This window comes from Nothobranchius furzeri, chromosome 5 (assembly GCF_043380555.1).
Source record: "Nothobranchius furzeri strain GRZ-AD chromosome 5, NfurGRZ-RIMD1, whole genome shotgun sequence".
NCBI classification, from domain to species: domain Eukaryota; kingdom Metazoa; phylum Chordata; class Actinopteri; order Cyprinodontiformes; family Nothobranchiidae; genus Nothobranchius; species Nothobranchius furzeri.
In genome coordinates, this window is record NC_091745.1 from 47,685,928 (window position 1) to 47,697,947 (window position 12,020).

At 45.4% G+C, this 12,020-nt stretch overlaps 1 protein-coding gene across 9 annotated transcripts in view; it reads right to left on the minus strand.

Moving 5' to 3' along the window:
- LOC107378798 (serine/threonine-protein kinase ULK4) overlaps positions 1-12,020 on the minus strand; it is a 161,821-nt gene that overhangs the window by 81,231 nt on the left and 68,570 nt on the right. For all 9 annotated transcript variants that reach the window (XM_070550837.1, XM_070550834.1, XM_070550835.1 and 6 more), the window contains 5 exons: positions 6,250-6,383; positions 5,713-5,834; positions 5,418-5,474; positions 4,998-5,049; positions 4,601-4,695 (listed from right to left, as the gene is read on the minus strand). In XM_070550837.1, the coding sequence (XP_070406938.1) occupies positions 4,601-4,695; positions 4,998-5,049; positions 5,418-5,474; positions 5,713-5,834; positions 6,250-6,383 (460 nt within the window). The remainder of the gene's footprint in view (positions 1-4,600; positions 4,696-4,997; positions 5,050-5,417; positions 5,475-5,712; positions 5,835-6,249; positions 6,384-12,020) is intronic.

The window sequence follows — 12,020 nt, forward strand, 5'->3', positions numbered from 1 at the left end:
TTTGGATTTTCGGTTTTGGCTTCCTGCCTTTTGGATTTACTTTTGGACAATCGCTCCTAATAAAGGAATTTACGTTTATTCCAACTCTTGCCTCGTGTCTCCCTGGTTCTGCATCTTGGGTCCTAACCCCCACCCCCCCACCCCCCCACAGCCTGACAGAATGGACAGACAAACCCAGGACCCAGCAGACTCTCCAGGTACCCCAGATGTACAGATGTACAGGTGCTATGGTGACCCAGAAACCTGCTGGACTGCGCTGGCTTCTTGGACATGAATTCCTCAGAGTTTAATAAGGTGTCGTTCAAGGTGTTCTGCTTGGGAGGCAGAGCCCTGTGGTGGGCCGCCCTCTACTTGGACCTTCACCCCATAGAAGAGGTCTCTTTTTGGACCTTCTCGAAAGAGCTTTGGGCGACTTTCGGCCTCACACCACGACCACTTATCATATGTACCTTCCCAACTCTGATCGGCCGAACCTCCATGCCTTCACCTTGTCTCGACTGCGCCACCTCATCATCTCCGGTGGGCTGTCACTCCTCCTCTGCGGCGTCCGGCGCCATCTCAGCACCTCCAGTGGGCTGAGCCACCACACCTTCACCTGGTCCAGACAGCGCTGCTTTCTCATCCCTGGTGGGCTGTCATTCCTCCCAGTCCTCTGTTCCAACCGGCGTCATCCCCGCTCCTCCGATGAGCCGAAACTCTCCACGTCGACGAGGCTGCAACCGTCGCCAACTCCACCCGCCATCATCACCAGCTCAGGCCGAGCACTGCCAGCTCAGTCTATGGTCCTCTCCAAGACCCAACTGGTCCAGCCTGTGCAAGCAGCTCCGGTCCAGCCTGTCCCAAGCGGCTCCGGTCCAGCCTGTCCCAAGAGGCTCCGCTCCAGCCTGTCCCAAGAGGCTCCGCTCCAGACTGTCCCAAGAGGCTCCACTCCAGCCTGTCCAAGAGGCCATGCCTCCAGGGTCTACGCCTGCAGTTCCCTGGTCTACGCCTGCAGCGTCCTCGCCAGTCGAGTCTAAAGTGTCCTCGCCAGAAGAGTCTAAAGTGTCCTCGCCAGAAGAGTCTAAAGTGTCCTCGCCAGCCGAGTCTAAAGTGTCCATGCTTCCAATGTCTCCAGAGTCTCCTCCAGCAGAGTCTTCGTCTCCTGAGCCGCCTCGTGCCGAGTCTTCGCTACGGCCTCGTGCCAAGTCCCCATCTCCAGAGTCCCCTCATCATCCTCCTCTTCAGCTTCCAGAGTCACCTCTTTGACTTCCAGAGTCGTCGTCCCTTCCTCGGCTTCCAGAGTCATCATCCCTTCCTCGGCTTCCAGAGTCGTCATCCCCTACCTCGGCTTCCAGAGTCGTCGTCCCCTTCCTCGGCTTCCAGAGTCGTCGTCCACTTACTCGGCTTCCAGAGTCGTCGTCCCCTTCCTCGGCTTCCAGAGTCGTCGTCCACTTACTCGGCTTCCAGAGTCGTCGTCACCTTCCTCGGCTTCCAGAGTCGTCGTCCCCTTCCTCGGCTTCCAGAGTCGTCGTCCACTTACTCGGCTTCCAGAGTCGTCGTCACCTTCCTCGGCTTCCAGAGTCGTTGTCCCCTTCCTCGGCTTCCAGAGTCGTCGTCACCTTTCTCGGCTCCTGGTACCCCGTCGCCGGCCCCCCAGAGCCTCCTGGACCTGGCTTCTGATTCTCTGTCGCCGGCCCTCCCAGACTCCCCTGGTCCCCTTGTTGTTCTTTTTGTCTGTGTCTTGTGGGCGTCTGGTATCCGCCCCTTGGGGGGGGGGGGGGGGGGGGGGGGGGTACTGTAATGGTCTGCGTCCTGCGTCTCCCTCATGTGTCTCCTTGTGTTCTTTATCCCTCTCTAGGTTTCTCTTATGTGTCTCCTTGCGTTCCTCTTGTGTCTCCTTGTCTGGATCCCTCCTCATGTGCCTCCTTGTATTCCCCAGGCCACTCCAGGTTTTTTCCCCTTAGGTGTTACCCCCGGGTTTCAGCATCCCTGTGTGTCCCCAACCCCCTCCAGGCTCTCTAGGTTTCCCTTACGTTTTTCCTTAGACACCTTTTATCATTAGTCTTCTGTTAAGTGTTTTATCTAGTCTGTTTTCTCCCTCTTGTTCATTTTGCTCCCTTCCCCATTTTTAGGTCTGGTTTCCTTCCCTGCTCCGTTGTGCTCCTCCTCTGTTTATTGGTCTCACCTGTGTACAATTCACTAATCACACAGTCCTAGTGTATATAACCCTGTCTGCGTCTCAATGTGGTTGTTGGTCCATTGTTTGTGTCAGCGTTGTCTCTAGGTCTCCAGGTCAGCTCTTTAAGTGAGCTCTTTGTCTCTAGGTCTCTTGGTTTTTTCATACTTCGATTTTTGGATTTTTGGTTCTGGCTTCCTGCCTTTTGGATTTACTTTTGGACAATCGCTCCTAATAAAGGATTTTACGTTTATTCCAACCCTGCCTCGTGTCTCCCTGGTTCTGCATCTTGGGTCCAACCCTCCCCCTCCCCCCCCCCCACTCACAGCCTGACAGACCCAACCTCCCCACTAGGTGTAGACTGGTGTAGGGACCAGGAGACCAGAGGCTGTGAAATGAGATGATCAAGCCTTCAGATGTCTTCTAGCCATCAATCCCGTTGCCTAGCAACCACGACAGTGTTAAACAGGAGTCTAAATTAAACTTTGCACTATATGAGCTGACTCTGTCCATCGTAAGAGGACATTTTCAACAACCAGAGACTTTATAACTGCTGACAGATTCGTCTTTTCAGCTGGCAATGTAGAAAAATGAACGTTTTAATCAAAAGCATGACGGTTGGATGAACCTGAACAAGACTACAAGCTGGAACTCTTAATGATGCACTTAAAGTTACAGTGTCAGGGTATCTGCAGGTTTAAGGGAGCCAAATTTAAGACTTTTTAAGACCTTTTTAAAGGCCAATTTGACCAAATTTAAGCTACTTTTTTTTAACTATAATTTCCAGCTATTACGAATGTGGGACTAGCCATCCAGCTACCATAAAAGTTGCACGTCCCCATGGTGCAATCTCCCACTAGCTTAACCAGCTAATGTGCTCATCTAAAAAGCCCCCTTCCACAACCAACTGAATGTGTACGGTTCCGCTTATGCCAATATCATACACAAAAAATGCTGAACACTAACTAGAAATTCATGAAAATGGAAATAAAAAATTCTTGTTTATTGGGTCTTTGGTAATTTAAGACCTTTGGAAACTGTATTTAAGGATTACTTGTCATTTTTAATGATTTTTAAGGCCTTAAATTTGGAAAAGCAAATTTAAGACTTTTTAAGGACCCGCGGATACCCTGAGTGTGTATTTTTACTGGCGATGCGGGGCAGTAGATACCTAAATCGTTGTAAGCAAGCAGTATTTTTGTGTTGGAGTAAGACCTTACCAACGGATGCCCATTAGGGTCAAAAAGCCCTGGGGAGTGCAAACTTTAGCAAAATAAGGAGCACATCAGACTCTGTTTCATCAGTGGCAACGAGTGAAGAGGTAAACATATAAAACAACATTTAAGAATGACAAAAGTTTTGTAACCGTTTGTTACAAATCAGTGAATGCTTTTTGTCCTCATGGGCTTCCATAGAAGGAAACATGGCGTCTAATATGGCGTCGCCCAGAGACTTAAGACCCGCTCCCGTGTATTTTAGACCTGATTTTTATGATTATTTGTTATGAAGCTGCAAATAATTTTCAACAACTGGGCATCATTTCATTCATTTTCAACAACATTTTGATAGATATTTCCAGAAGTTAATGGTAAAAACTTTACATAGCCTCTTAAAGGAAATACTGAAACGTCATTTTCTGGAAAAGTTTCTATTTTCCAACAGTTTAGCCTGGTATCTCAGTTGCAGCTAGGGGGTCAAGAAAAACTGCCAAGTGTGCCTTTAAAGCTGCAACCAATTCTACTTTGCTCCCTCGCTGTTCCAAAAACAATCGGACCGTGACATTAAAATACTGATTTAAAGCTGCTACTGCAACACGTGCTCACACCTGAAGCGTCGGAAAACGACGCTCTGGCATGCGCGTTAGGACGTGTCGAAAACAAACGCTTGGTCACCCAGCATCATTTTTGATGCTGCGGGTGTGAGAATGTGGGGGCTGCGGTGAATCTACAGAACAAACTAGGTTTTGAACACAAACACGGTCACAAAACACTCACCCCTCCCCTCTGGTATCTGTCCTGAGACACTTCTGCTGGAACAAGAAACCCACGACGCCAGCAAAAACCAGATAGTGCTAATTACCAGTTACCGTTACTTCAAATGGTGTTTTCTTTTTGGGACTCTGGTAGTTAGACCTAAAGTTGAAGCGGTAGCAGCCGGCTAGTCTCACTCTCAAACGCCACTTGTTGGTATTGGCTCCTGATAAAGGCTCCTGAAGTCAAAACTCATTTTGGGGTCAGTTAAAGTCTGTTTTTATGTGTGAAGTGATGCAAGAAACACGAAACACTGTGAGACAAAAACACCATTAGTAATGGTCACGTACCTCCTACCTTTAGTCAGACAGACCTGAACGTTAGTGTGGCACTACACCAAGTCAAAATGATGATAAACACGTAGTAGCTGGATGCACACACACACACACGCGCGCACACGCACGCACATACTTACAGTCACATGATACTGAGTGATGAGAGTGTGGTGCTGACTCAGGACCTCCACGATGGATAATGTTGTTCTAATCAGATCTTCACGAATTGAAGCACCTAATGGAAAATCATCATTTTCAGCTCTACTGACTCAGAAACATGAGACTGAACCCTGATGGGTGAACAGTAGCGCACTCTGCACACGTGGCTGTAAATCAGCACCACAATAGTCTTTTCAGGGCAACACCTCCATTCATACCCACATATATTCATGTTTCATTATTAGACATTTAAAATGAGTATTAAAGCAAAGCAACGTGTATGTAGAAGTGATAAATGATGACTAAAGCTATAACAGTACTAGTATATGATGACTGAGCTCTTTTAACCATCACAGCCAACAGGAAAACACATCTTACCGACAGCACTGGCCAGGTTCGTTTCATGTGACTCTATGGATGTGACGTATTTCTGAAAGAACACAAGGACAGAAGGCTTCTGTACTTAAAGTGGTTTTATTTACTGTTTGTTATTTTCTTTAGCTATAATGTGAGTTTAGGACTTCAGAGGTGTGCATTTTAATCCTTTAAAAAAACATTTATATTTATGTGTTGTTGACTTTTTTCTACTTTTTGCTGAGATTGTAATAGCACCAATGTTTAACCTCAAAGATCCACATAAACTGGAAGTGCTTTTGGTAGATGCCAGTTGTTTTAGAGTTTTTCAAACTGCATTAGACTAATGAGGTGTCAGTGTACTTTTTAAAGTGCAAATTAGTTTTTCTGAAACAAGAAAAGCTAAAAAGATAAAAAAGGGAGAGTGATGCTGCAAGCGCCTACCAGCACCAGTCCGATCTGAACCAGGAACTCTTCATGTACGATTCGAGGTCTAAAGACCTGAGGGGAGACACCCAAGCACACAAAATAATGGATAACAAAAAAATTAAAGTGTGATGCTGCAAATAAATAAAACAAATCCAAATGTAGGAAAAAGAGATGAAATCAAGCCAAATAAACAATGTCACAAATACTGTAATACAGCTTAAAGAAGACAAAAGGATAGATGACATCAGATCATTTCAGTGAATCAGACAAAAATAAATCAAACAGAGAAAATGATTTGGGCCCTGTCTACCTGAGATGAAAGAAGCCCCAAAACGACAGAGACTGTTGGTAAAGTCTGTTTAAGCTGTTTACTCTGAGCAGCAGAAGGGTGTCGTCTCCCGATAACCCCTCCCAGTGCGTTTAAAACATCCTCTAGAGAAGAGCGGACACGGTCGAGACAAAACCAGTGAATGAGCAGACGAGACTAGAGCTACAAAAGCACAACAAAAAACCACATGTGATGTGACTGCTAGCATCTGGAAAAGCTTTAATTATACATTTGCAGCTTTAGCTAAGGTGGTGATATCTTCCAGTTGTACACCTATAAAAAGACTTGTTTGTGAATCAAGTTAAAGTAAAATTAGGACTCTAAATGCAATTCAGTGCAGGTTTCATGTAGTTTGTAAGGTTATTAAATTACACTATAAATTATATGTGTGCAGATTTAGTGAATAAAAGTAAGGGAAGACCTGACTGTCGTTACAACATAAAAGCAATGACATTTCTAACGTGGCGTAAGTACTCATGAAAAAGAAACAAACAGAAGTGTGTACTTGTGAGTGCTCACCCATTATCACTGGTGCAGTGGCACTCAGATGTCCAAGCAGAAGGTCCAGACACTGACCCAGGTATCCTGACTGGCTGGGATTCTCCCTCAGAGGAGTTGCCTTCCGCAGGTCTCTCTCCAGGTACATCACAAGTCTAGACAGACACATCCAGCTATTCCATGCCATCTTCACATACGTGACTTATTCACGCGTTTCATCGCTAGATTACGTATTTCAGGGAAACATGTATTAAAGCACCTCTAAGCTGTTTTTAACACTATAATGATTCTTTAAAAAGAAAAAAACATTTCACACAAAACCTAAAATAGCGTTTCCCCCCGTTTGAAAATAAGCGCGTTCTTGGTATCAAAATGTGTCTTTAAAACTCACGGACATCATAAGTGTAATTCATGAAACATAACAAGCGGATTAGAAAATGGCGTTTTTAGCCCCGTTGACTTGCATTCATTTTGTCGTTCTTCCGGGGACCCATTGTGCGGAAGTGACTTAAGCCTGGTTTATGCTTCTCCGTCAGCTCCGCAAGGGACAGACACGCACGGATTGACGCAAGTGTTTTGCTCTCACACTTCTCCGTCACTTCTCCGTCTCCTGGAGAGTGTTGCAAAGCAATTGCCCGGCCAACAACAGAGGGCGTAGCGCTGTTCTGTGGTATCCTGTCATGTATCGGTCCAAGATAGTGTGTTTATATTGTGTTTTTTGTGTATATAAGAGACTTTTAACACAGACATATTTGTCTCTCATTCTCCCACCTCTTCACGCGCTCCCTACCTCTAAACCAACGTTTCCTATCATTTCCGTCCACAAATAAAACGCTTGCTGTGCATCTTTTCACTCCTAAAGTCACGGGAGAATTAAATGTTCATATTTTTAGAGTTTTTTCGCGAGGTATTCTTCAAGCTTCTCCGTGTCAGCCGCTAGTTATCCTCGGCTCTCTTTGCAATGGCGGTGCTGTAAACAACAGCGGCGTCCTGACCAATCATAAGCTTGCGTAATCCGTCTCGTTCGACGGATGTTTAAAAAAGTGGGCTCGACTCCGTACATACTTGCGTGCCTGCCGGAGCTCTACGCAAGGACGGATAATGGCGTTGCGTGTCTCCGCACTGACGCAGACGGAGAAGCATGAATCAGGTTTTAGGCTCCCTATTAGCTGGAAGAATAGGGAGCTGAACATGACAAGATCTGGTATTTTACTTACTGATATGCGGACATCTATCCTCTCATTGGCTAACAGCAACACAACTCTACCACTGACTCTGTCTGCTCTGCAACGTTGATGTTTTATCCCCACAAATAACACAAGCCTGGAGGAGTTCTGCTGTGTGATGGAGTTGCTAATGCTAACAGTTAGCTTCTACTAGCTGAGACATTCTCTGCTGTTTGCTAGATGCTAAACCAACAACAGCCTTCCCCGTCACAAGTCAAGATGGGTGAGTCCATGAATGTTAAGTGAAACATCCAGGTGCCGTATGCCTTCGGCTTGTTTTCACATCCCTTTGCTACACAAGTAACTGGCATGTTCCTGTATTAAGCCTCTACAACTAACTAAGGAAAGAAATAATGTGCAGATCGCACGTGTATCTTTGTTTACAGAAGCCGGGCAGCTCTTGCGTTTCCAACCACTGAGTTATATCCATGCACCATGCAGCAGCGGCTCACAGTGGTGCTTTGTCGTAATATAGTCCCAAGTCTAAATCGGCTCCTTCTAATACTTCGTGTTACTTCTTACTTTTCATTTGCAGTCGACATGATTATTGAGCTCTACATGAATAGTTGGTGTCATTATTGAGTCACTCGCAAACAAAATGCTACTAGTTCCCATTCACTTCCATTGTTTATGCTAGACAAAGGCAGACGGGCGGCAGCCAGACCAGGAGAATTACTGTGCTGGTTACAAAATGCTTTTCTCTGGTTAATCTAACTCTGGGAAATACAGTAATAGACAAAATTCACTTTGAGGTGGAATATCCCTTTAAAAAAATTAATAAACTGCTCAAGTGCAGCTATATAAAAACAAACAAACTCCCCGGCTTTGTGTCAGAGACTCAGATTTATCATATATAACTGACCTACAAGCCTCCCGCTGTGTGACGGGGTGTGTGTGTGTTGAAAGCCAACACATTCCTCTCTCGCTGTCAATCTTAACACTTCCTCTGTGAGATTTGTGCAAGTTTATCTCTCAGAAACACGCTCACACATATTTTCACCATGGAGGTGCTAATTAAACTCAACTCGAGCCAGTGTGAGAGCGGGACTTGGGAAATACATGACTCTGTATGTGGTATGGTTGAGTCATGCAGCGTTCTCTGTGGGAGAGAGACAGGCAAGCCAAATTTTAACAACTCAGACTCAGTTTACACTGAGAGGTTGTGTGTGTCTGACATGAAGAAAGAGTCACAGAAAGAGGAAAATAGCTAAAGAGGAAATGCCTAAAAAAGCTTTTCAGTTCTGTAATCCTGTTTCAAGCACAAACAAATGACATGTTGACAAGTATAAGACATTCAGCAATGAGGGGCTGGAAAAGGTCGTGATGCACTACTGTTTTCTGTCAGGCACTGTTTCTGACACAAAGTTAGCTTTTTACTCTACAAACCTACTTCTGGGTAATAAACCCAATTTAATTTTACTGCACATTAGCAATGACGACATTCATAAAACGTTTAGGTGATAAGAAGCGACCAAATGCAGCATCTGACTCTAAAGTGTCTAAAGATACCATCCTGTGATTTCAACATGTTTTCCTCTAAATACTTCCAGTTTTTACTTCCTGATGGGAGTTACAATTCCACTCCTGACTCACTTTTACTTCCTTCTTAATTATGTCTTTTGCTTATTGCATTGTGGGCCATAAGCATTCACCGCCCTATCCTAACATCCAACCCAAGTCATGTGTTATTTACTAGAATATAATTCTGAGAGGTTAAAAGAGGCATTTAAATAGAAATGGACCAAATAAAGGAAAAAGGGAAGAAGAAATGGCTGCAGCACTAATGAGGGTGATGGATGTCAAAGCTTTTAAAGTGAAAGACCAACTGGTTATGAATTACCCCGGGACGGGTTGCATGTATGTGACAGAATCATCCATATGCATCCGACCATATGGGCTGCTCACATTTATTGCTGCACTGTGTGGCGTGGGGTAAAACACGGGACGAGCAGCTAATGAACTGTTTGAAGTTCTAGCGCAGCTGCAACGTTCAGCAGCATAAATGACGTGTCCTGGGAACATATATTCATCCTATAATTCCCACAGCTGCTGTGCTGCTTTAACTCAGAGCTCAGGCCAACTACGAGTGCACTGTCAACAACCCCACGCAGCATGTGAGTGAGAACCTCTCGTCTAAGAAATATCTGCTTCCCACAACAGATCAGTGTGTTTGAAAGCATCTCAACCCGATGCTGGTGTTAAGGACAGCAGCTGTCCTCTCATTGTGGCTTGGGTTCAGCTCAAAACCCCAAATAAAAGTTCCTCCAAAGGTTTGAGCTCCTTCTGAGCGTATTCAAACCAGGTGACTCTGTTGTGGATGAGGTGACACAGATGAATGAGTAAAGGAAATCCCTAACTGTGTGTGAACACGTACTTCTCAGCCAAACACTTAGCCAGCTGTCCAACAGGCTGTCCGACGAGTGTAGGTCTCAGGACAGCGGGAATGTAAAAAAGGCACAAAATAAAATGACTATTCTAAGACCAAGGCTTCAGCGTGCATCTGGTTATCAGTTTGCAGGTCTGCTGCAGAACTGAGAAGGTCACAAGAAGTTTTACGTTCTGTGGCTGCTAGAGGTGGGCGGAGCCTCACGTATACTCCATATATCAAACACTCGTTCCATAAATCTGAACTGACACTTAGCCCACACGTCCAGCTGGTGGTGGTCAGAGGGGCAGGTGGAGCCAGTGTACGGCAGCCTCACCTCCGTCAGTGCCCCAGGGCAGCCGATGAGGCTCATCACACCCAGTATATGAATGGGTGGATGACTGGCTGTTTTGTAAAGCACGTTGGGGGGTTCTATGACTCTAGAAGGCGCTATATCAAATACAGGACATTTACCATCTGTAGAGGTGAGTTTGTCACGTTGTTTGTTGCCCAATAGCATGCAGAGACCGCAGATCCCGCCCCACGACTGAGCTCTGCCTGTGGGTCATGGCCAGACTTTGTATTCACATATATAGGAAGGCTCACCGGGCTACAGCTATTGAGCAAGTCACTAAACCCCATGTAGCCCCGATTTTAGTGTGTGAGTGCATGAACGAATAGGTGAATGTGACCAGATAGTAAAGTTCCTGGTCAGCTGGACTAGAGAACAGATATCAGAAAGATTGGCACGAATGGGTTGACTTTAGTAGTAACAATCGCGAGGTGAGTTCTCTGGTTACGGCCGCACGTCGGCCTGTGCCAAATGGTGGTGGCTGCTTTAACATGACATTAGCATGCGTCATAAAAGCAGCCTAAAACGAGCGTTTCCTCTATAGGCTGCTGTTTAAATGGCTGATGTCTGAACAGTGTTGTCTTTAGTCTCTGAGTGTTTCCTTCCATTCACTACTTGCTTCAATGACACAACATTTATACAACATCGTTCCATTTGTAAATTGTGCACGTAAGGGGTGAGGTTTGCTAGTCTGGCAAGCCAGACTAAATAAATGTATTAATTAGTCTGGCCATGCTCCATTGACGGCTCTCGGTTGTGGGGCGGGTTCTACCGTTGTCTTTCAAATGATCTCTGCATTCCACTGGACAAAGAATGTGACATACTCTTGTTTCACTCTGCTGCATCATCCCACCCACCAGGCATATAGAGTGCCCTGATTGGCCCACAAAGCGGATAAAGCTCTGTGATTTGTTCACTAAGCAGATAGAGCACTATGATTGGCCCACCATTATGGACCAATCACAGCTCTTTATGTGTTTGAAACCCCTCTAGAGAGCTGTGATTGGCTAGCCAGAGTCCTGGTAGGAGCTGAGGAGGTTCCAATGGAGCATGCCTAGACCAGTGTTGCCAGATGTACGATAATTATCGTATTTGTACCATAATTTTGGGCTCTGTACGATGTACGATCAATAGTTTCAAAAATCCTCAAATGTACGATAATTTCACATTGCATCTAGTATCACCGTCGTTTGCTGTGGCTTTCTCAAGTCAATTACATAATTTGAAACTGTTCTGAAGTCAGATTTCACCTCAGTGCTCACAGGTTTATGCTATTGTGTCTATTACAAAAACTGACTCTGGATCTGTACAATAAATAGCCCAATCACATCGATAGGGCCTACTCTCGCGAGAAACTGTAAGGTTATATAATGTGGCAGTGGCCCGCCAGTTTTTGCTGTTTGCCTGCGAGCGCGCCGAGTTAAGTCTAATCTAGGAGGACTGAGCGACGAGACAATGGCTTCTAACCAGAGAAGGGACGGATGAAGGTAAAGCAAAGCAACACCGGACACAAGTTTATCGTCCTGCGTGGGAGTCGGACCCTATTTTCAAAGGATGGCTTGCACCTGTTACGGGGAACGAAACCAAGGCTTTCTGTCGTTGCTGCAACCTCCAGATGGTATCAGAAATCACTGTTCTCACGCAAAGGGAGCTAAACACAAAGAACGGGTAAAATGCATTGCGCCAAACCAGACATCTATACTTAAATGTCTCCAGCAAACTAATGAAAAATAGAAGTTTGAAAATTATGTGAAAAATGCTGAAATCAAGCTATGTGGCTTTTTAGCCGAGCACAACATTGCAATGAGAAGCACAGACCACTTAGTACAGGTGATTAAAGGCATTCTGC